The sequence below is a fragment of the Lepidochelys kempii genome, chromosome 6, assembly GCF_965140285.1.
Source record: "Lepidochelys kempii isolate rLepKem1 chromosome 6, rLepKem1.hap1, whole genome shotgun sequence".
Taxonomy (NCBI): domain Eukaryota; kingdom Metazoa; phylum Chordata; order Testudines; family Cheloniidae; genus Lepidochelys; species Lepidochelys kempii.
The window spans coordinates 22,123,394-22,149,132 of record NC_136385.1 but is presented as its reverse complement, the minus strand read 5'-3'; the positions used below and the strand labels follow the sequence as shown (position 1 = coordinate 22,149,132).

At 42.4% G+C, this 25,739-nt stretch overlaps 1 protein-coding gene across 2 annotated transcripts in view; it reads right to left on the bottom strand.

Annotated features, from left to right (window-relative positions):
- KMT5B (lysine methyltransferase 5B) overlaps positions 1-23,814 on the bottom strand; it is a 51,405-nt gene extending 27,591 nt beyond the window's left edge. The window contains exons 1-4 of one of the 2 annotated variants that reach the window (XM_073347086.2): positions 23,115-23,814; positions 6,687-6,929; positions 4,907-5,054; positions 2,592-2,690 (exon numbers count right to left, since the gene is read on the bottom strand). In XM_073347086.2, coding sequence (XP_073203187.1) covers positions 2,592-2,690; positions 4,907-5,054; positions 6,687-6,846 — 407 coding nt within the window. In that variant the 5' untranslated portion in view covers positions 6,847-6,929; positions 23,115-23,814. The remainder of the gene's footprint in view (positions 1-2,591; positions 2,691-4,906; positions 5,055-6,686; positions 6,930-23,114) is intronic. The other variant, XM_073347087.2, reaches the window with a different exon arrangement.
- Positions 23,815-25,739: the final 1,925 nt, after the last annotated feature.

Below are 25,739 nucleotides of genomic sequence, written 5' to 3'. Positions count from 1 at the left end.
GTATTATTCAATCTGCAAGTGGCCAGAACAGGTACAGGCTACTGAGCCTTTCAGAAAGTGAAAAATATCAGGAGAAAGGTTTTGGCACCACATCTATTTTCAAGAGAGAGTCAACACTACTTCTTCCATCAGTTTTTGAGAAAGATGCCTAAAAAGGGTACAGGACAGAGCTTGGCATGGTTTCAAACTAAAGGTGCATCCCTGTTTGACTGTGTGTAAGATTCAGTCTGAAGAAATGGCTTGCCTACCCCAGAAAAAAAGGGACAGTTACCAAATAAGAGGGGAAAGGGTGAAAAAAAATCTAAGTCTTACAACTGGTTATGAGTCGCACCCTCAGATACTGCTGAGATGCACTGCATACTGCTGCAGCGGTAGAGGAGAAAGTCTTTCCATCCCCATTGGAGGAGGAAAAGCTTCCAAGACTGTCTGGGCCCTGTGCCAGGCAGCTCCAGAAGAGAACTCTCAAAACTGCAACATTTGAAACCAGAAAGCACCTTTTAGGAGCCAAGTGACCCAAATTTAGAAACCTGGCTGTGGGTCTGGTGGTCTTTAGTTTCTTTAAGGCCACATCAGTCCCTTAGAAGAGTGAATCCATTATTTTGCCTTAAGCCTGTGCCAAAAGTTCAAAATTCCAGAGCCAGAAAAGTCTCCTGCAAGAAAGACTAGTTTGGCCAAAAGCAGACAGCTTCACTGGATATGTCAAAAGGGACTCTCAGCAAATGCCTACATATACTTATTGGTCCTCAAAGACCTTGAGGAACTCTTTTTCTTGTCCATTAGAATAAACTGGGCCTAAAATGCCATCCTAAACTATAATGAGGACTTGCTGCCAGGCTGTCATGCCCCTACGTGAGAGGCCTTGAGCATCAGGACTGCAGAGAAATAACCTATTAGACATACCTAACTTCTGGATGTTTTGTTTCCCAGGGTATATGCCATTTTCCCAGCTTGCGATTTATCATTTGCAGCAAAACCACAAGTGAGCATGTGGAAGAATATTGAGAGATTAGCTCAAATTCCTCCCTAGCTCTTGGTCCAAAGAACATGATTTCCTAGAAACCAAGGCAGCCAAGAAAGACTGGTTGCAGACCTCTTCAGCCAGTTCCAGCAGACTTTAATTGATAGAGAGGACTACTTTCTCTTGGAGATTCAAGATGTCAAAATAATGTGTTATTTCTGGGAAAAGTCACTAAATGGATCTCCAGAGTTATCAGTCCATCAAGTCCTCAGTAACACCAGGCCCTTCAGAGGAAAGGGGGAAGTGGATAAGAGCCTCATCAGAGGATGCAGTAGAAAGGTAAACCTCTCAGGACTGGCCTTCCAGTTCCTCTTTTAGAAGTGTCCGACATCATCAAGCAGAACTACTAATTGTGGGGGCTACGGTAAGGGAACCCAGAGAAGACTGCCTTCTGCAAAGAAAATGACCTGTTTCATCATCACTCCCTGGAGAAAATCACTAACTCAGGAGGCAGAGGATCAACGGCCTAAAAGCCCTAAGATGCACAATACCCATATGGAGAAAAACCTAGGTGAGATTTAAACTCTGAAGTTGCCTAAGATGACATTTAATGCTCCACAGATGCTCCAGTAAAAAAAACTAGGCTCCCTTTGAGATAGTGTTGCAGTAGAAAGTGAAAAAACCTGTTTTTCTTGGTTTCAAGAAATTCAAATCACCAAAATTAGATTCAGTAAGAACTGTGATCCAATGGATTTGAAAATGACACTGGTTTGCTCCAGAAACATGGCTTTCATAGCATCAAGGACCTATTTGCAAAGCTCCGGGGAATGCGGAGGTACAGAGAAAATCTCACCTGAACCATTCTGATAGACCCTGAAGGTGAAGTAGTAGGAGCTTGGTACTATGATAATTTGAGTCTCCAATATCCCATCTACTGGAGTATTCAAAGTTCACTGACTTCTGGTGCTTTAGTCAGATGGATCCATCTTGCCATAGATGACCTGCTTCTATTCTTCTTGTGATCCCAGTATAGGTGATTTCTCCAAATTCTAGGAGTCTGGTGGCATGCTTATCAGAGCACCCCTTTATCTTACAATATTTCCTCTTCAAAATACCAACCAATTACTATTCAAAAGGATTTGGTGATTCACATGGCATGTGGGGCTCTGAGGAGGCATGGTCATGAGAATACTGCATTAAAGTTTCTAACTAAATCCAGGCATATTATTTCAGACTTCATATTCTTTCACTAATGTTTCAGAGAAAAATAATAAAACCACCAGCAACCTATAATACACAATTCACCACACTTATTTTCTATTTGACAGCAGCAGATCAGTCAACTGGGGGTGGGGGAGGGCAAAAAGAGGAAAGGGAAAAAGTTAATTTAAATGTTTTACGAAGAATTTTAAAGATGTCTTGTCTTGCCCTGCCCAATGATTTCTGTGCAAATAACAAATCCTTAAAGAACCTTTAACTGCTGAATCATATACAAATTTTCTCTGTGGGTCTAAGACAAGATATTTGTATATTTATCCAATTGCAGCAGAAAATAGGATCTTGGCTTCCAGACATGTAAGTGAAAGTAGACCTTTAATCAGCCTTGTGCTGGACTGTTTACATAAATACAAACCTTGTAACCATATGCAAATCAACAGATACAAACATCTTCAAGATTACTGTAGAATATTCGTGACGTAACCATTTGAATAGCAGCCTCCTCTCAACTTGCCTGAAGGTGTAAAGGAAAAAAAGTGCATTTTCTACCGTGACTGGATATTTTGTTTTTAGACACACTTCAATATACAAGGTGTAATGTTTCCAAGACCTCTTAACACTGAAGTTGAAGATGTTCCAAAATTAAGAGTTGTGAAACTAATTTAATTTCTACTATCATGGTATGTCCTGGTACTAGTGTTTCTTATTCCCTGAACAATTATCTAGTCATTCTGCATCTGAAGTTTTTTACCTCATAAGACAATGCAAAACAAGAAACACACCTTACTAGATAAAAGCAACAAAAACCAAGCTGTCCTGCCCTGACAATAACCAGATGTGACCAAGAGGAGCTAAATAAGAACTAAGCTGATGCCTTCATTTTTAATTCATTGCAATAAGACAATCTCAGCAAAATTGAGAAAATGTGTTTCAAATGGAAGCTTTAAGCTTCACTAAAATGTTTCCCACACTGCTTCAAATTTAATAACTATTACCCTTGAAGTCTAATTGCACACTGCCTGTAACTGTTTTACACATCTGAGAAAGGAAGAAATTCATGGTGATAAGTCTTTTGTTTCACCACCATTTGTTTGAAATAGTAACATCTTAAAACAAACAAAAAAACTGAAGAAATGTAGTTTGCTCATCGTAGTCTTATAACCAGAAAACATTACACATTTATGAAGTCGGCATGTCAATCATAAAATGAAGAAAGGAGAAATAATTTCTCTGCACGATCATTGCCCTGACAGGAAGCTACAGAATCATGTATACACCCATCTCCTTCATCTGACTTCCCATGCAATAGAAAGAGGGCTCCTTTAATTGCAGGAGCATCTGTAATCAGCTGGGCCAACTACAGCAGATGTTCAAATACTGCGGTAACAAGGACCCTAAGAATACTTACCTAAATAGGCAGTTTTATTGTGGACTCAAGATGCTAGTCTAACCAATACCCTGAAGTACACCTGAAGAATGAAAGCATTCCTTAAATGAAGGGCAGAAGGATGGATGCGGAGTTCTGAAAATGCAGCTTTTTAGAATGGGCCTGCAGATTTCAAGAGTTTGTTAACACTCCACTGCACCAATGTAACCCTAATGTGTAAGACCTTACTAGTGAATTATTTTTATTGCATGACATGAATTAATTTAGCATTCATATTGGTCAACCTGTTTTTCTACATCCAAGACCTATTTGACCTAGTAAAATACAGCAACGATCTAGTAATGGGATTGTATATAAACAGTCATGTTTAAATAAAAATTATTCTAACATAGTAGTTAAATATTTTGGATCTTCAATAAATCAAAACAAAAATTTATTCAAGGAAATACTAGCATGAACTGGCTGAATAATCTGATTATTTTTTATTTGTAATAAGGCTCCAACTGAGATCAAGGCCCCACTGTGTTTATACAAGGCCGAACACAAAATAAGAGACAGTTCCTCCCACAATTATATGTATTTTTGGTAAGCATACAGAATTAAACTACTGCAATAAAAATCCATACACAGGCAACAATTGAACAGGATGTTACAGACTGTATATAATCTGTAGTATTTCTGAAAAATAGGAACAAACTCTCAAAAACCAGACACTGATCCACACCAATTTTAGGTTCAAGTTTTCAGGAAGGTGTGTGTCCAAGTACAAATGTATACGTCTGACTTGGGTGCGCAAGTCCCCAGTGTGCACATGTATATAGGCATGCGTACAGACAATCTGAATTGCATCCCTCTAGTGGGATTTTGCACACACTTGTTTGAGATTGTTGGCCTTAGTGTAACATTTAAATGGTTACACTAAGCCTATTAATAAATCAGAGATTGAAGTCCAACACCTGAAGTAACAAAAGTTTTACTTTTACCACCAAACATTATTTCAAAAGGTTAATATAACCCCTTCTGAACTGATTAACGTAACTGTTACCTAGATTAAGAAACTTTCTATTAAGTTCCTGCTCAATAATGGAACTTGACAACAGGGTTTAATGGAAATACCAACTACAGTGGTGCAGCTACATGTTGCTACCATGCTCCGAGTCCCATTTACCAGAGCAGCACCACTCTGAAGGCTAAAGATACCCAAGAGAACAAGAATATAAAAACAGATATTACCATTTTGTAAATTTCTACAGATATGCAAGAAACTCCTCATTTACCCTTTACTGTCTACATCACTAAGATGATTATTTCTCTGCTAGGTAAATAAAGGCAAACGAAGTTACCTAGTATTCATTTTGTGTGTCTGAAAACCTAAATAGGGATCAAGAACCAAACTAGTTGCTAGGTCATCATTTTCACACAGCTCCTTGGCAGACATTCCAGAGGAAGGCACGTAGCGACTTTGGCCCTCAAATCCTGAAGCACCACTACCTGCAAAAAGCAAAAACACCAGGGTTACTTAAATAGAAAACTATTCAATCTTACAGTATCCTCCCTTTAAAAGGGCAACTCCACCAAGGATACCAGCAGCAACAAGAAGTGCAAGGCACTGTACTAGTGCAGCTCTGGCTTGGATGCCCTCAATCAGCTGGGACACCAGCTAGAGTAAGTCCCTTTAAGAGAGACCACTCTGCTATCACCAGGGATTCCAGCAGCCTGTTTTGTTGATTGGAAGTACAATGGGAGAGGGGAAGAAGTGAGGACCACGAGTGTGATCTCTACCCTGTGAGTGCATGATGTAGGTTCTCATTCTTTCGTTTTATTTGATCTCCTTTGGTCTCTGTGGCAAGGGGCCATGAAACAATTAGGATGCTATCTTTCTTGGACAGGGCAAAAGACCAGATAAAACGTGAGATTTCTCTAATCCTGGGCTGACCTAGAATTTGGTTTAGGTGATCTCCTATTATTTAAATATGGCCAGAAAACTGATGTTTCTTTCAGATGCAGACCTTGCAAACAGTCTCACATACCTTCCTTGCCTAGAGATTAGATTATTGCAGTGTGCTTCACAAAAACCTCTCAAAACCATTCAGAAAAAGAGGCTGGGGCTAAGTTTGGAAGCATGCTTTTTATAGTGGCATACCAGAATTTAAAAGGTTATTATAACAGTACTCCAAGATCCGCAAGAAAGGGGATTGCTGGTAGGATGTTCTCCTTGACCTTGGAACTTGTACCATTTCACCCAGAATAAAGTAACCCAAATCTGTTAACATTTCAGACGTGCAAAAGGCCCATCTAAAGGGGATAATTAGGAGGGTGATGAGTCGTCAGGAAGGGTGAAAGTGAAGATGCAAAGGGGAGATTGTTTTCCCTAGCTATTGTTGGTTAGTAAGGTTACGCAGAATGGATGGTGTAATTTGATTTTTAAAATACTGTCAAGGGTACCTAAAACCATGGATATGTGCTCGTAAAATCATTATCAGTACACATTTCAGCAATATTTGCCTCAGAGATATCAAATTAACAAGTGACAACATAAAAGCAAAGCCTGATTTTCCAAACTCCAAATACCAGTGTTACCTGAAATTTGTATCTGGTCCTCTACTTGAAATTCATAATAAAAATTTAAATTTGTTTTTAAGAAACCTCAGTTTTACAATGGATTACTCATGTAGGTGTGACTAATAAAATTGGGGTTTACGTATATAAGAATGTATATTTATGTAACTTTCACAACTGGTTCCACAAGATTTGTGGACAAATTATTATTTTAGAATATGTCTAAAGTCCACTCTGCAACCATGTTAGTTCTTAGCCGTCACATATTAAGGATGTTTGCTGTATGCAAATTTTTTCCACTTAATTCAAAATAAATCAAAGTTAAATCATTTGCATTTAACTTTTCAATGGGATTTAATAGATACTTATTTCTGAAATAACCACCACTGAATTACAAGCATAATAAAAATTATTCTACTGCTAACTGTATGTGGGGACAACAGCCTTCCCAGTGAACTAACCATGTATCTCAAGATTTCAGAATAAGCAATTAAAAAGCTAACACACCAGTAAGCAAGATTCTATGATTCACATCACAACCCAACCCTATGAACATGTACATACATCTGCTTGATCTTCTCTCAACTCCATTTTTGCTAGTCTTTGGATTCTCCTTTCCAGTGTGCTGCAACTTGGACTCATTCTGCTGATGTTCATTAGACAACTTGCCTCCATTTTTCCTGCCATTCACTACCATGTTCTTGGATTCTCCCAGCCACTTCATTCCCACAGACAACCTGACCCAGTTGCATTTAGTCACTTTTCAAAAGCCTTGGAGAAGTGGGTCAATAATTTCAGTTTCAATTCCTAGTGGAAACAAAACACCAAAATATACGAAAAGATTAAAACTAAATGAGAAGCCATTTCCAAAACACAGTTTTAAGACAAAATCTCAGAGGTGCCCAGGAACAGTAAGAATTATTGTACAACTATAACAAATTACAAAAACCATAGGCTTTAAAAAAAAAAGTCAAGAAACCAACTGAGTACTTGTTAGTTTGAAATATTTAAAGGAATTATACTTTGATACAAACAAAGGTTTCCCTGATCAGGATGCACAACTGTAGAAGTTATGCATGTCAAAGCACCATGTCTTTGAAGAGACAAGAAGAGAGTATCAGCAACTGTGCTGGTTAATACTGAAAGGCATTATTACTTCTACATTACCATATGGTACCATAAGCATGTGAAGTACTTTATAGACATAAGTAATCCAACAAAGTTCCTCACAGCAAAACAGTTTACAATCGGAGTTGGTCTATCGAGCTTGTAAATACTAGGAGTCCTACATTTTTGGAAAAAAGATTAATCTTAAAGCTATAAACTTAACCAGCATAGGTGATGGTGATTATCATGTCAACTGGCATTATGCTCACAGGGTTAATAACTTTCTGGCAGCACTCAGGGCACAGAAAGAAACAAAACAGATTTCACATGACTCGAACAAGGAGCCCTGGCAGGAGCCATGAGAGACACCCTTATTTATTTTTGATCATTTGCAACAGCTACTTGATCCACAGCAGTGGATGCTTTGAAATTGGGTAAGCAAACTTGGTACCTCCATATGAGAAAATATTGGGGGAATGCTACCCAGTAAGTGTTTGACATTTCCTAATGGAAACAATGCTTCAAAGTTTCATTTTAAATCATGTTTTCAAAACACACACAGCTCGACCACTTATAAAAATGGTACATACAATAGGCCAGAGGAGGCTCCAGAGGTAAAATATCTGACTATCATGCCCTCCTCAAAGGAAGCTGTAGCCCAGCTGCCTGTAATGGACTCTGGTGATGCATTGCTGCAGTCTACCCCATATTCAACTGTAAGCACTAGAGCAGGGGTAGGCAACCTGTTGCATGTGTGCCAAAAGCGGCACGCGAGCTGATTTCCAGGGGCACTCACACTGCCTGGGTACTGGACACCGGTCTGGGGGGTGGGGGCAGGGGAGGGGCAGCTCTGCATTTTAAATTAATTTTAAATGAAGCTTCTTAAACATTTTAAAAACCATATTTACTTTACATACAATAGTTTAGTTATATATTCTAGACTTATAAAAAGAGACCTTCTAAAAACATTAAAATGTATTACTGGCACACGAAACCTTAAATTAGAGCGAATAAATGAAGACTCGGAACACCACTTCTGAAAGGTTGCCAACCCCCACACTAGAGCATATTTGGAAGGCACTTAAGGATCCAGGTCTTAGACGGTTTCTCTTGTTTGTATAAGGCTTTCACACAGCCATAACTTAGGCTATGTCTATATTAGCACTTTTGTTGATATCACTTATGTTGCTCACGGGTGTGGAAAAAAACCCCACCCCCTTAAGCGACATAAGTTACACCGACAGAAGCGCTCGTGTCAGAGCTATGTCAGCGGGAGACGCCCCCCCACTGACACATCTACCACCACTCACTGGGGCTGGTTTAATTATGACGACGGGAGAACTCTCTTCCATCAGCACAGAGCAGCTACACAGGAGATTTTACAGTGACGCAGCTGCATCGGCACAGCTATACCACTGTAAGGTCTCTAGTGTAGACATGGCCTTAAGCTACAATACTGACATGGGGATCACAGTGTTCACTGTAATGGTGAATTTGAATGAAGTCTGTGACCCCCACAGCAGCAGCTCTTTACCCATTCAAATATTGCAAGCTGGTCCACATGGTCGCAGGAGGTGCAGAGGGCCAAATTTGACTGGTGTTGCAAGCTGACCCACGGAGTCACAATGCCAATCAAATATGGTCCACATCCACACTATCTCCACTGGGGCAGATGCGCCAAACCTGAATGGTGCTGTGACTACATTGGCCAGCTTGTGATGCCTTGAGCAGGGAAGCGGGCCCAGCCCTGTGGGATAAGAGCCGTTGCTGCAGGGTAAGTGTACAGTGGGCTCACTGTCCAATCACAGCTCCACCTTATGGGGCCTCCATTCCCTTTGACATATCCTTGTTTTCTGCACCTCTGCTGGGACAGTTATTAAAATTTTTCCTGAAAAAATCGTAGCCTTAAGTAGAACTATCTAAATCAGCTCTCTGAGTGATGATGCTTACATTTAGAGCCAATATTTCATTTGGACAAAATGACCAAACAAGTGATGGATATCATATGGTGCTCAAATTCTTTGCTAGATCATTCAGTGCTGATAAATACAAAAACACTTCAGGAAATCCCCACTGAAAATTAACTGTCTCTGAAACATCTGGATAAATGGAATTTTGAATGACTACATAGGGATTAAAAGTTACATTAGACCAAAATCTGGGATTTGCTATGTTCATCTGTCAACTGGTAACAAAAGAAAACCTGCTAGATTGAGAGAGCAGTGACAGCTATAATTCAAACCATAATGACTAGCAAAAAAATTCTGTATCATCATCATATGATTTTGGTAATAGATATTCTTTACATCGTTAGTGCTAGAAATCAATGACTGATAGTACCGAAAAGACAAGAATCCCAATTTTTACATAGTATAAAGCATTCACTTCTACCTTCATCAGTTTGTGACATCTCAGATACTCAAGTGTTGGAATCTGAGTGGAAAATGGCAAAGACAGTAATGAGAATGATGTGACTTTACAGTCAAATATCTCAGCTTGCCACACACATGAAAGACTAGTAAATGTTTTCAAGCAATGGTCCTGGAGTTGTAAATAAAGAAAACATGTTGATCCCCAACAGGGAAATATTCCATTGCAAGCACGGATATCTGAGGGAATTATATTGCAGCACAGTTAACTACAGTTTCTGGAAGCAGAGCAGACAGAATTTATGAGTTCTAAAGGTCCACTTAAAAGTTCTGAGTGTGCCTAGTTTCTAAGAGGAATACTCCTCAACTGTCAGAACTGATGGATACATATGCGATCAAGTAAGAAGATTATTTTCTAGTATACCTCCTGACAGAACACTAATTTGTTTTGAATTGTAAAGCACAACTTAACATTACTCTACAAAGAGCAATAAAAACAGAATGAACTAATAAGGAACACAAACAGCAGAGACAACGGACAACGTTAGAAATGGATGGGAGGAAGGGGATGACATCAAAAGCAAAGGTTAAGTCTGTTAATTTAAAATTCAGAGTTTAAAACAGATAGTGATCTAATGGCCTGAGGCTACCACTACACCTACTAGTCCATGTAAAAATTAGGTCTAGCTCAATGGGCCAGGAGTAAGTAGTGTTAAAATTAGAGCAGAAAATCTACAGTATGTAAATGACCAGCAAACCTCGCTTTTTGTTCACAGCCTTTTGCACAATTTATCATATCAGCAAGACATTACTGCTGTACACCACTGTACCTTGATCCTCATACACCACTGTACTTTGATCCTCGTGATCACATGATTTGTGGAGAAAGTGATCCAGTTCTAAACAATCTGAAAATTGCATTTAGGTACTGTAGGAGTCAGATTTAAATTGAAAAAGCAGGGTCCGTTTCATAGCATAAATGTACCGTACACAATAAGCTTGTCATACTCAATTTACAGTATTACCAGTTGAAAAGCGTTTTATCCTAGCAGATTAGATTGCAAGATTTTTAGTGACCTAATCAGATACTTTATATGTATTGCGCTCTAAGATTTTTCTAAATTCCCAACATTTAGGAAAAGTATGCCACATTGTTCGGTGCATGTTTTCATCAGTTAAAAATAATTATATTAGGTATCCTATGCCTCCAAAGTGCTCAGTGCCATATAATAAAGTAAACGTTTGTAATACAGATGGCTAGAAGTACTGCCAAAAGACTGCAAATAATTATTCAAACAAAAGGTAAAGGAAAAATATGACAAGTAGGGACAGAAGATTTAACAAAACTACAAGCTCCAAAACCTACTAGAACTCTAATGCAAAGACATAGAGGTTCAAGAATCTTTTCTGATAATTGTCATATCATAATACAAAGTGAAAGTATTTAGAATGCAATGGAAAGCATATGACCAAAAAAAAAAAAAAAATGGTTTGGAATTTTCCTCAGAAAAGCTCTGCACCAGGAAGTTTTGGTTAAGCCACTACAGCTATGGAGGCAGATTATATGTATTCCAATTAAATCTGTTTTAGCAACTCTTTGCTGTGAAGAGGTAACAAATATCATGTGGACATGAATTCAGTCCAGCATCTTTTTACATCCAGACTGAATTTTGCCAAGCTACAATAAAATGAAGTACAGGCAATTGAAGTCTGTTGGAGGAACTTTTTTTGTAGCAGATGAGTTCTAACGTAACCATATTAAGTGCTTCTGTCCAAGTAATGGGTGAGTGTTTCTGCTGTGACATGTGAAAGAAACACATCAGTTACACTTCAGCCAGGAAAACAAACATGCTACATGAAGGAGGAAACTAGGCTTGAGTCAGTTTAACTCTGGTTCTGCAGATGCCACTGAAGAAGCACTGTTTGTAAATTCAGCATTGGTACAATTCTTTGGGGGGTGGGTGGGGGAAGGGGCAGGGGGCATGGAGGAGGGGAATAATACAAAACAACAACAACAAGGAAGGAGGGAAAGGGGGACAGGAGAGAGATCCATGGGGAGGAGGCGGGGGGGGGGGGAAGCAAGGCTAATTTGCTCAATTTTAAGGTAAAGATGGTCTCTGTAGCCAAAAATTAAAATGCTATTAAGTAATAGTTATGCAAATTTATTAGACAAATACTTGTCAAGGCGATTACAAGAGACAGGAACTCCCCTAAGTAGGATACAGATGCAATTCTGGTGAAAACTCCAAAACAATTTACACTCTAGCAGCAAGGAAGGGACAGTGGACTTCTCCGCAGGCCCCACTGGGACCCAACTTTTATTTGTCTGACCACTCCCACCTCTTTTATATTAGATTGGCATTAAACAATTTTAGTTTGCAAGCCAGTTGTAGGTGTCCGCAGAATTTTGCATATCATGTATATGCATCTTGGCCCTACACTGAATTTCTTCCTTATTAACACACACTACCTCCAAGATCTGGTATCAAGGTCCAAAATCAAGAAACAGAATTTCTTTGGTGACCAACACTGTTGCTAGGTCAGATGGAGGCATCAAAGCAAAACAAAGCAAGAGACTCACTCACCATGCCAACCAAAAGTGCAGAATCAAACCTGCGTTATGCAAAAAAATAGCCGGAGAAGTATCATGGGCTAATGGTAGATTTTATGAAGTTAGAATTATTTCAGAATTTAATTTAAACATTCAAATGAGGGACATTGTGCAACACTACTTAATTTGAACAATTAAAGAGAAATTACGTTTTTCTGTAACAGACAGATCTGCCACTCATCACTGTAATAGCCATGTAGCCACTTTAGAATGGCAACAGTGAAATCCCCATGTATTTGATGGAATCTGAGGCTCTTCTTCCTTTTCAAGTGGTAGAAACCTCTGCTTGGGGGTAAATTCTCACCCCCCACATACATTTAAGGATCCTTGTTAGTCTTTCAAACTACATAACCCAATAAACTACATAAATAAGTTCTAACTTGGGGCTTCTCTGCAGGAAATTTACTACCCTAATTACACCAGTGTAACTCTTATTCTGGAACAAGAGTGTCCAAATGGGGAGTTACACAAGTATAACTATAGTAAAATTATACTGGTAAATTTCACTGTGCAAACAAGCCCTTAGTTTCAATGTACAGCCTAATCTCACTTCACATCTCTCACATCCAGACACTCTGAGTGCTGACTTCAAGATGATAAATTCAATTACATTTATCAGCTTCTGAACCCTGTTGGAGATGTACTTTTTTTTTTAAAAAAAAACACATAGCACCTATTACTGTGCTCTCTGAATGCTCCCCAAAACTATAAGGTACACAAAGATAAAGTGGCTAATCATATATGTAAAAATGCCGTATTTACATTAATACACATCCCTAGAAAGCAGTGTAAAATGTAAAGTCCTGTGGTTAGTCAAAGAATTAGATCTGGCAGCACCCTATTTAAAAGCATGCTGGCAATACTTATTTCACTAAGTTTTTTTCATGTCACTTGCCCGCATTGCTTATTACAGTATTAATGAAATCACATCACCAATATTAGTCCTACTCTACACTTGTAGCAGAGTGTAGAGTACATGTAGCTACACGCCACAGTGAAAAACAAGCTGCATCCACACTCACTGTGGTATGCAGTTACATCCAGCAGTAAAAGACTCTGGAAGGGGCAAAACTTTTCCCTGCTATCCACCCCCTGCCAGAGAATTTTCCCACCCGAGTCTTTCATGGTAGCAGGGAAAGGCTCTGGTAGCAGAACACTACATTGCTAAAAAGAGCAGTGTAGATGTAGGAGGCACTGCTTGGGTGAGTAAAGAGCCACATAGGACACATTCATAGAATATCAGGGTTGAAAGGGACCTCAGGAGGCCATCTAGTCCAACCCCCTGCTCAAAGCAGGACCAATCCCCCATTAAATCATCCCAGCCAGGGCTTTGTCAAGCCTGACCTTAAAAACTTCTAAGGAAGGAGATTCTACCACCTCCCTAGGTAACGCATTCCAGTGTTTCACCACCCTCCTAGTGAAAAAGTTTTTCCTAATATCCAACCTAAATTTCCCCCACTGCAACTTGAGACCATTACTCCTTGTCCTGTCCTCTTCTACCACTGAGAATAGTCTAGAACCATCCTCTCTGGAACCACCTCTCAGGTAGTTGAAAGCAGCTATCAAATCCCCCCTCATTCTTCTCTTCCGCAGACTAAACAATTCCAGTTCCCTCAGCCTCTCCTCATAAGTCATGTGTTCCAGACCCCTAATCATTTTTGTTGCCCTTCGCTGGACTCTCTCCAATTTATCCACATCCTTCTTGTAGTGTGGGGCCCAAAACTGGACACAGTACTCCAGATGAGGCCTCACCAATGTCGAATAGAGGGGAACAATCACGTCCCTCGATCTGCTCGCTATGCCCCTACATATACATCCCAAAATGCCATTGGCCTTCTTGGCAACAAGGGCACACTGCTGACTCATATCCAGCTTCTCGTCCACTGTCACCCCTAGGTCCTTTTCCGCAGAACTATTGCCTAGCCATTCGGTCCCCAGTCTGTAGCGGTGCATTGGGTTCTTCCGTCCTAAGTGCAGGACTCTGCACTTATCCTTATTGAACCTTATCAGATTTCTTTTGGCCCAATCCTCCAATTTGTCTAGGTCCCTCTGTATCCTATCCCTGCCCTCCAGCGTATCTACCACTCCTCCTAGTTTAGTATCATCTGCAAATTTGCTGAGAGTGCAATCCACACCATCCGCCAGATCATTTATGAAGATATTGAACAAAACCGGCCCCAGGACCAACCCCTGGGGCACTCCACTGGACACCGGCTGCCAACTAGACATGGAGCCATTGATCACTACCCGTTGAGTCCGACAATCTAGCCAACTTTCTACCCACCTTATAGTGCATTCATCCAGCCCATACTTTAACTTGCTGACAAGAATACTGTGGGAGACCGTGCCAAAAGCTTTGCTAAAGTCAAGAAACAATACATCCACTGCTTTCCCTTCAACCACAGAACCAGTAATCTCATCATAGAAGGCGATTAGATTAGTCAGGCATGACCTTCCCTTGGTGAATCCATGCTGACTGTTCCTGATCACTTTCCTCTCATGTAAGTGCTTCAGGATTGATTCTTTGAGGACCTGCTCCATGATTTTTCCGGGGACTGAGGTGAGGCTGACTGGCCTATAGTTCCCAGGATCCTCCTCCTTCCCTTTTTTAAAGATGGGCACTACATTAGCCTTTTTCCAGACATCTGGGACTTCCCCCGTTCGCCACGAGTTTTCAAAGATAATGGCCAATGGGTCTGCAATCACAGTCGCCAATTCCTTTAGCACTCTCGGATGCAATTCGTCCGGCCCCATGGACTTGTGCACGTCCAGCTTTTCTAAATAGTCCCTAACCACCTCTTTCTCCACAGAGGGCTGGCCATCTACTCCCCATACTGTGATGCCCAGCGCAGCAGTCTGGGAGTTGACCTTGCTAGTGAAGACAGAGGTAAAAAAAGCACTGAGTACATTAGCTTTTTCCACATCCTCTGTCACTAGGTTGCCTCCCTCATTCAGTAAGGGGCCCACACTTTCCTTAGCTTTCTTCTTGTTGCCAACATACCTGAAGAAACCCTTCTTGTTACTCTTGACATCTCTTGTTAGCTGCAGGTCCAGGTGCGATTTGGCCCTCCTGATTTCATTCCTACATGCCCGAGCAATATTTTTATACTCTTCCCTGGTCATATGTTCAACCTTCCACTTCTTGTAAGCTTCTTTTTTATGTTTAAGATCTGCTAGGATTTCACCGTTAAGCCAAGCTGGTCGCCTGCCATATTTACTATTATTTCGACTCATCGGGATGGTTTGTCCCTGTAACCTCAACAGGGATTCCTTGAAATACAGCCAGCTCTCCTGGACTCCTTTCCCCTTCATGTTAGTCCCCCAGGGGATCCTACCCATCCGTTCCCTGAGGGAGTCGAAGTCTGCTTTCCTGAAGTCCAGGGTCTGTATCCTGCTGCTTACCTTTCTTCCCTGCGTCAGGATCCTGAACTCAACCAACTCATGGTCACTGCCTCCCAGATTCCCATCCACTTTTGCTTCCCCCACTAATTCTTCCCGGTTTGTGAGCAGCAGATCAAGAAAAGCTCCCCCCCAGTTGGCTCCTCTAGCACTTGCACCAGGAAATTGTCCCCTACGCTTTCCAAAAACTTCCTGGATTGTCTGTGCACCGCTGTATTGCTCTCCCAGCAGATATCAGGAAAATTAAAGTCACCCATGAGAACCAGGGCGTGCGATCTAGTAGCTTCTGCGAGTTGCCGGAAGAAAGTCTCATCCACCTCATCCCCCTGGTCCGGTGGTCTATAGCAGACTCCCACCACTACATCACTCTTATTGCTCACACTTCTAAACTTAATCCAGAGACACTCAGGTTTTTCTGCAGTTTCGTACCAGAGCTCTGAGCAGTCATACTGCTCCCTTACATACAGTGCTACTCCCCCACTGTTTCTGCCCTGCCTGTCCTTCCTGAACAGTTTATAGCCATCCATGACAGTACTCCAGTCATGTGAGTTATCCCACCAAGTCTCTGTTATTCCAATCACGTCATAATTCCTTGACATCACCAGGACCTCCAGTTCTCCCTGCTTGTTTCCAAGGCTTTGTGCATTCGTATATAAGCACTTGAGATAACCTGCTGATCGCCCCTCATTCTCAGTATGAGGCAGGAACCCTCCCCTCACAGACATTCCTGCCTGTGCTTCTTCCCAGTATCCCGCTTTCCCACTTACCTCAGGGCTTTGGTCTCCTTCCCCCAGTGAACCCAGTTTAAAGCCCTCCTCACTAGGTTAGCCAGCCTGCTTGCAAAGATGCTCTTCCCCCTCTTCGTAAGGTGGAGCCCGTCTCTGCCCAGCACTCCTCCTTCATGGAACGCCATCCCATGGTCAAAGAATCCAAAGCCTTCTCTCCAACACCACCTGCATAGCCATTCGTTGACTTCCACGATTTGATGATCCCTACCCAGGCCTTTTCCTTCCACGGGGAGGATGGACGAGAACACCATTCCTTAAGATTCAGGCATGTTGGGCACTCTACTCACCTAAGCAGTGCCTCACTGTCTACACTGGTATTTATACCCATGCTATGCTACCTAGGCATGCAGTGTCTGTACTCTGCACACCTACCCTTAGAGTGCTGCAATATACCTCAGAATGTACTTTTTATAAAGTTCTATTTTCACATAGTTATAGCTTCTGTAACAGTTACCTTTTCCTCTGAAGTTTCTTGTACTTCTTAACCAAAGGTGAAATGTTATGGGAAGTTTATAACGGTTCAGCTTGGCCAATTCTGTGATATAAAATGTATTTTTCAAAAGTCTAAGTTTTTGAGATACCCTTTTGTGTTGAAATATCTCAGAAGACAACTCATCTTTTTAAAAATGGAAGCTTGCTAGGATTTACCCCTTAACATAGAAAAATGTCTTTGATATGTTTGAAAAAGTTTGGCCTAAAAATACTTGGGTAACACACATTACAGAAACTATAGACTGACTACTTCCATCCCTCAAACTCACAAAGGAATTACACATTCTTTAACATTTGGCTGTTCTGGACCTACCTGTAAACAAACCATACCTCCCTTGAATTCCCTACTGTGTTTATTTAGATGACACATTAAATACAATTTTCCTACAGACTGGGGCTTTACTACAGACAGCACCAAGCTCTAGAAAGCATGTTTTGAAACTGGCAGTGAACATCCAGCAAAAAAAGTTGCCAGTTATGCTGGACTCTTGTTGATTGGGTGAAAGGTAAGCTTGACGGCCTTTCCATTGAGCACCCAAGCTACTAATTTCAAGTTTTGCATGCTCTGTAGGATGCCTGGGCTAGAAAATATGCAAAATTTTAACTAAACTTAAAACTGGGACACTGGCAACATAATCATGACAAACAAGTCTGCTTACCTGTGTTATATAGTTCTAATAATCTAAGGTATTATCTATAATAATTTTTAAAAATCCAGTTTACTTTTCAGTATTTATGCTGTTTACATTTTTCAGTGGGGAAAATGAAAGTCAATCAAGTCTGTTTTATTCTTTTTATAGGCAGTGTAACTGATTGCAGTGATGAAGAGTTTGGACATAGACTTCAAACACTGCAAAAGTGTCCATTTAAAACAGTGGTTTTGCTTTAATTTGTAGAAAGATTTCTCATTGGTCTTAAATTCTTTGTAAAAACAAGCTTTTGCAAAACTTAAGTTTTTCCTCAAGTTTTTTTTTTTTTAAACTGATCAAAAATGTCTTCACAGTCTTGAAAAATAAAACCTAATATATGGTTTAAAGGATAAATTTTAAACAAAAAAGTTACCTTTGAGATTTTACATATGCTAACAAGAAATGCAAACCCGTAGTTTCACAAAACTCGGGCACATATCCTGCAAATACTTATATAAATCCTTAAAAATGAGTGGATTACTCATACGTTTAATGGGACTATTACCTGTACTACCAAGAGGCATCATTGTGGTATGGATGATCTAAGACATTACAGTTAACACTATATAGTGGCAAGACATAGGAGTTATTGTTGCCATTGGAACCATAATGGAATTTCTTTAATGTTAGGAAAATATGACTTTATAGCCACAAAAATTAGTAAGGTGGCCCAGGCCACTTTAAGTTTAAACGTATGGTGTTCAAAGAATGAAATCAAATAAGCTGTGAACTCACTTCTGCAATATTCACCATATCAGGATGTAGTGTTTAATTCAGTGTAAAAGGAAACTTTAAAATAAGCCTCAACACATCCACAACAAAAGTGATATAAAGTATAGAAGTGACATTTACTCTAATCTGCCATACTAGACATCCTTCATTAGTAATTGTATTATTTAAAGCCAACAGACAAGTTTCTCATTATAATTTGAATTAAAATAAGATACAACCAACTACATTCATAGAACCTGTTTTGCTTTCATAGCAGTCACAATTCAACCTGTTTGGGAAATCTTATGGAAAAACAAAACCGTCTGACGCATCAGTTCAACCACTGCAGGCTCACAATGGGATAAAAACCCATGTTTCTTTTTGCAAAGTGGAAAAACCTCAAATGACAGCCACTCTTTTTACTGTAGTAGAACCTCCTATGTAGCGCTCAACCTTAACAAGGAATCCACTTCATCGCAAGAGGAATTTCTGAAGAGGGAAAGGGAAAAGAGGGATTTGGGAAGCGGCACAGGATGAAGTTAGATCACACACTCCAACACCCAGAGATCAGTAGTAGTTCCACTTTACACCACAAGGAAGCTATCAAATGGTCTCCAAAAGGAAAAAGATCAAGAGAGAGTTAAATTAAGATTAGGACTAGGCTCTCAGGTAAATTTAAGGTTGGGTAGGGAGAACGCTAAAGAACCATATTTGTTTAAAATACCTCCTCTTACCCTGCCTTTTCAGTTTGACACAATTGAGACTTCTACTGCTTCACTTTAACCCTTCTCTCCAGAAGGTATTATTTTTGGATCTGGACAAAAACTACATCGGCCTACATTGGATAGCCCCAATGATGATTGAACAAGAGACCAAAACTTCATCTTCTTCAGTAACTCATTGGTCTTGCTACTGAACAAGGTCTTCCCATTAAAGGAGAAATCCCCCATTTTGCCATAAGGTGCCTAGCCTTGACGCAGTGATGCCAGCAAATGCAAGCAGAGCATGAGGTCAGATGCCAGTTACTGATGACACACAGAGGGCATTCTGAGGAACCACACCCCTCAGCAATGATGTCTCACTTCTTTTTCTTCCTACTTCAAGAAATAATCAAGTAAAGGGACCATCATGTACTAAAGTCTGATTTGATATTGGGGCACAACAGCCTGATAATTATAAACATAAATCTCCAACAAACAAAAGGTACACTTCTGCCCAATACATCTTCTTGACTTCTTTGTCAGATGGAGCAGAACATCCAACCCTAAAGCCCTTAGTCTCTTTGGGCCTACACAGCAATGAAACAGCCCCACAGCCTGAACATGAGTTGGGTGCATGGGCCAGCTGCAGGTTTTTCTTTGTTGTGCGGACCTACCCCAAGATGTGGGATGTTTCAGCATGAGATGGATTAAAAGGGGAGGCATTGAAAAGGAATCTGGAGAAGACTGCTCCAAGGATCCTGAAAACCTCAGAGAAAAGACTCATAGCAGAGACCAAAGGGGAATGAGAATCTGCCCAATCAAAGCTCTCTTGTGAATGGAGCTGTTCAGGAGAGCCTCCAAGACCATCTCAAATGTTGTTGTTGTGGCCAACACAGGCAACACCCCCCCATATTAGAGACTTTGAACTCTCAGACCCTGCTACACTCCCAGATTCAAAGGAGAACTCACCACAAAATACTTCTGAAGAGGAATGGACTGTATGTGTGGGATAAAAATGCACTGCCACCAAAGAACTAACACTACCCCCAAAACAGAAAGTCTCCAGTGCTGAAAGGGGCATATTTGCTAGATCAGCTGGTCCCTGTCTGGGAGCAAACACTGTCAGAGCCTTCAGAGGCAACAGAGCTGGCTACCGCAGTATCAACTCTGTCTCAGAAGAGAACAGAGAGCATTCTGCCATCATGGAGCTGGATGAAAATCTTGGGCCTGACATCAAAGGTTTCTGCTTCCCTACTTTAAAGGGGTCTGAAGCAGACAAAGAGTTACTCTGTCCCCACACAGATATGGGGCACTGAGGTAAGGACAGATCCACGGATCTAGTTCATAAGGCCTCCATAATTAGGAAAGCAGGAGGCTTAGTGCGAGAGCCCTTCAGGTCCAAGGAATGAAGGTTCAGCATTCTGAACAACTGTCCAAGCAATGGCCTTTTCCCCAAGAAACATTATACACTGGAGTTCATGCATCCAATCCTAGGAGGACAGGGAACCATGAGATAACACCACCTAGACCAGACTTTTCCCACTGCTGATTCCATGGGGTCCAGATCAGACATGATGCCTCAGAACCCGAAGTCCAAAAATCTACACATGTAAACCCTAAAGCTATTTACATTACCAAAAATTAGTAATAAGACAGGCGAAAAACAAACAAACCAAGCCTCTGTACACAAAACAGAAGTCCTATGCCTGTAAATGACCATGGAAAGGAAACAAACACACACTAGTGGCATTGCATCTCTATAACTTTGGCTCCGAATGTTCGGTGCCATGAGGGAGCACTCATGCAGTCCCAAAAGTCACTACTTTTCTAAAAGATTTATGAAGCTCAGTGACACTGGAAGGCTATATCCCACAAGTGGGAATATGCAGAGGCTACCTCAGAACAGCAGTCTGACAGACATTCATGGTAAAATCATGTGAGATAACAAGGAATCCTTACTGTGATAAGTTAGGGCATATGTCTTGGGCTAAACCAATGTACTGTATGAACTGAAAGGAATACTGGGAACTGCAGTCCTATAGCAGCACAATGTATCAGATTAGAACTAACATATACGAAACCCTCTTCAATGTTTATAATGAATACACATGGATCTGTTCTAACACGACATGCATTCAGAAAGATCAAGATATATAAACATTCATTTACTAAGTAAGATGATGTAGCTTCATTCAACAAATTTAATTTCTACTTTTTAATTAGGTGTTACTTTGATGAATAAACCAAATAGAATTTAGGACTCGTATGTCTTGTAACCAAAGAAAATCTTATATTAGGGCAATTTAATTATGTTTCAAAAGCATTTTACTACCATTCTACTTCTGAGATATTAGTATATTTCAGCTATCTTGAACAAATTCAACCTAGAGGTTAACTTTTAAGAAAAAATGAAATTGAAGGATGCGTGCGTATGAATGTTCGTACATAGCTGTATTATGAAAACATTCTAATAGTTCTGATAAATTTAAAATTCATAAGATTGGGGTTATTTCAAGTTTAATAAATTAGAGTGCAACTTTATGAAATCTTGTGTGTTCTACTTCTACAGTCAATATATAATCTGAAGCTCATTTGGCTCAAATAAAACTCACCTTTAATTTGCTAATTTACAATGTAATCAGTTTTTAAGTGTTTTGCTGAATGCATGTGCTTCCAATTTACCCTAGATTTCAATGGAAATATTATAAACATATATGTGATCAATACACAGAAACCATTAGGTAATTACTCAATACTATATATAAAAGGATTCTGTCACAGATTTGTTAAAACACCTCTGTAAAACTTCACACATTTTCCCCCTGGTTGCTCTCTTTCAGAGAGGAATTTCTTAAAAGACCATTTAATTCAAAGTCCCCAGTACAAGTTTGATTCTGGATGAGGATACACATTTTCCTTCCTCATGATCCCTGTTGTAACTTCAGAACTTTTGGTCTTTCATCAACAGAAAACAGGAGACATTTCAATATAATGGCAATGTCTTCAGAACCAAGAATGCCCATTCAAAACAGGTTTAATAAAAAGCCAACCAGCAGAGATTTAACACAGATTAAGACTGTAATATTATTTATTCATACATAGCTACAAAGGATGCAAACTCTACAACTGAACTCTAGTGATCAGATCTCTTGGTGTCAAAGTTGCAATAAGCTGCCAGCACAGTTTCCGTCCTCAGTTACACACACACCCAAGCAGGGTGAAACTGCTCCCCAACTCCTAACCGCAGGGAAGAAATGGATTAGGTGGGAAGCTCCTTCAGATTGCCAGGGAAGATGCAACTTTATGCTATTCTCCTCTCTGCTTCTTCTCTAATGCTGTGCTGCCCCCTTGAGGTCGCCTCCTGCCTTCTCTGGACTATGTGGACAGACACCCCAGTCCCTTCGAAGGATCCAAAGTCCTCATCCTTCCTGGTCACTGCAGCCCAAGGTGTCACGGTCACCCAGCCCCCTCTTTTCTTCCACACCCAGCGAGGAGACGGAACACCCAGAGCCACTTCCCCTGTCAATCAATTCCTCCCCGGCCGACGGAGCCGCCATGGGTCCCTTTAAACCCCGGAGAACCAGAGGATGTCAGCTGTCAGAGAGCAGCCCACCGCCCGCAACCTCCGCGGGTGGCACCCGGCTCTCCTCGCGGCGGCACCCAGCCGCACTGCGATCCCCCCGGGGGCAGACACACACGGCCCCCGCCCACCGAGGGCGGGGGGAGGGGGACGACACACACACGGCTGGCACCCCCGCCCCACACATCACCCCCGTCCCTCCCCCAGACGCTACCCCCCACACCATCCCCTCCGGTCCTGGCTAGTACCCCCCACGGTGCCCGACTCCCCCGCCCTGGGATCCCAGCCATGCCCCCGGTGCAGCCCCCGCCGCCCCAGCTACTGCCGCCCGCGACCCCCTCCACCCCCAGCGCCCCCGACAGAGCCACCCCCACATTAACTACCCCCGGGCCAGCTCACCATAACTCCCCTCCCCCAGCAGCCACGGACCCCCTGGGCTGGGGGCCCCTCCCCGGAAGGAGATCGCCCCCCCCGCCCCCTTGGGCACGGCCCCCCCGAAACAGGGCCGCTGGCCGCTTGGCAGCCCCACCCCACCGAACACTTACCGCCTGGCTGCCCCTCCGCGCTGGGGTCCCCGCCGCCGTCCCCGGCCCCGCTGCCCCGAGCTCCGACCAGAGGAAAATTAATCATAAAAAAAATATTAATAATTCCAGGGGGAAAAATGGCGGATTAAAATCCAAGATGGCGGCAGCGAGGGCCAAACGCTTGTGGGTCAGAGCCACCTAGAGATCCATCCGCCGGCCCCGCGACAAAGAGTCCCCTGGGCCCCCTCGCAGAGACCCTGCGGAGCGGTGGCGATACAGTCACCGCCTCCTGCTTCTCCGCGGGGAGCCCCCGGCACTCGGCTCACACAACTTAGAGCGGCCTCCGGTACGCGCCGGGATCCCTTCTCTTCTTCCTAGCCCCGCTACCTCCTCTCACAGCCGGGAGAGGCGCCTCCTGCCCGTGTGCTCCAAGGCGGCGGAGGAACACGCCAAGCCTGGCTCCAGCTAGATCGCTCCTCGCGGCGGAGGAATACGTCTCAAAATAAATCCCTTTTGTCTCTTCACGCTACTTCACAGAGCGAAGGGGCAGCGCCGTACGGGTTTCTCCGTCTGCGCCTCACCTGTGGCGCAAGAACAGTACGACGAACGACTCCCATGACCTCTCACACGGCTCTGAGCCGAGCGGAAGGGTTCACACCATCACACTGAAACGAGTTCCGGCCACACCACAGATTTACGGGGCGGCCGCGGCGGAGCACGAAAATAAGTCCCGGACACTAGCGGTGTCGAAAGGGATCCTTCCGCCGCCGGCTGCCCTTTAAATACCAGGCACTGGCAGCGGCGGAAGGAAAATGAGCCCCGCCCACCCGCGAAGGGGGGCGTGAGGGTCGCTCGAGGCGCGGCGCTTGCACACGGCGAGGAGACTTGTCCGCCTGCGGAGCGACCAGCGGGGTGCTGAGGAGATGTATCCCCCGCGCCTCACACTTCCAGTGTCCCCGGCCTGGGGACCCCGAGGGGTTCTCACCCCGGTCTCCAGATACCCACCTGTGTGTGTCAGCGCGTATGGGGGGCGGTCACCACCTCAGGGCGTGGGGGTTTCCAGGGTTTACTTTGGCTCGCTGCCTCTCTGGGCTACTTGTAGCCCGAGGCGCCATCCCTCCCTTGCTGAAGGGGTGGCTCTGCTGGGGCAGGGCCTGGCTAACAGCGTAAGTGTCCTTCGGTGCTTGCCACTCGCCTGCTTTGGCTTCCAGTCAAAATCCCCAAAGTAAGGGATAGGTCGTGGCACGCAGCAGGTTTATGTCATTTTTGGTGGTGCCCAGAATGGGTCTAAATCCTGCTTCTTCCCCCCCCCACATATAAGCCAATATATATATTTTAAAATAATGTAAAAGTGGACTGGAAATAACGCATAACAATTTTCCCCTGTACTGCCCAATGGGGGGCGGGGGATGAGGGCTCTGAGGATGAGGGGTTTGCCATGTGGGAGGTGGATCAGGACTAGGGTAAAGGGTTGAGGTGTGGGACTGAGGGCTGCAGGGTGGGGCAAGGGATGAGGGGTTCAGCCTGCAGGAGTGGGCTCCTCTGGGGTAGAGGGTTGAGATGTGTGGGGATGAGGGCTCTGGCTGGGGGTGCGGGCTCTGGGGTGGTGCCAGGAATGAGGAGTTTGGGGTACAGGCAGGCTGCCCTAGGCCAGGCTTCTGCAAAGTCTTGGTTACTATTATCTGAGAATGTCATTAAGCATTGACTTGGGGCAGATCAACACTTAAAAGGTGGCTGGGGTGCCCCTTCTTCCCTGCCCTTTTCCCACACGGTCTAGCCACCATTTCATACCTTTCTCCTGCCTTCCCCCACCTTTATTTACAAAGGGATCTCTTGTTTTTAAAACCTGAGTCACTTAGATGAACTGCTTTTCCCTAATACACAGTTACCCTCTTTAATGCGTATCCTAACAGTTTTCTAGGGTTAACTGCACATCATAAAACAGGACCCCATTGAAGACAGGCTACAATTATGAGTTACCATTAGTTTATAAATTAATACTAGTATGTGCACTAATACAAGTAATTTATCAGAGATACGTCATTTTGAGCTGTCTGCATGCCAGAATCATTCAGCTTCATACACACATGCTTGTGTATTGCACATTAGCTTTTTTAGTGATCTTCATCAAAATAGTTATTTTTCTGTGTCATTTAAAAAGAGGCAAGGAAAAGAATGCCATGGACATTTCTGAAAATTGTTCCTCCCTTCTCTCAGCAGAAAATGTACTACAATTTGGTATCCAATATAACTGAATTGAAAACCTATGATAATGCAATAATTGTTGAAAATGTTATATTTGCAGAAATAAAGAAATTCACTTGTGTAATATTTTAAGTTGCTCTTTGTGTTTCTTATAATCTGATCTATATACACAGCATGACTAGTTTTTAGTATCACCAGTTTTATTATTTTTTACAAGCACTTTAGGTGGCCTCTGCAGCGTTTAAGCACTACGAAGTCAAGATAAGATAGCAAATGCATTTCCCCAAAAAGGGAACATACGTCACAAAACCTCTACCCGGCAACACCTCAGCATGTGTATTGAATGCTTCATGTTCTATTAGTACTATTAAAAGATGTGAAATCCAAGGATTTTTAATCAAATCTCATTGCTTGCGGAATTTTGTTTTAACTCACAGTTTG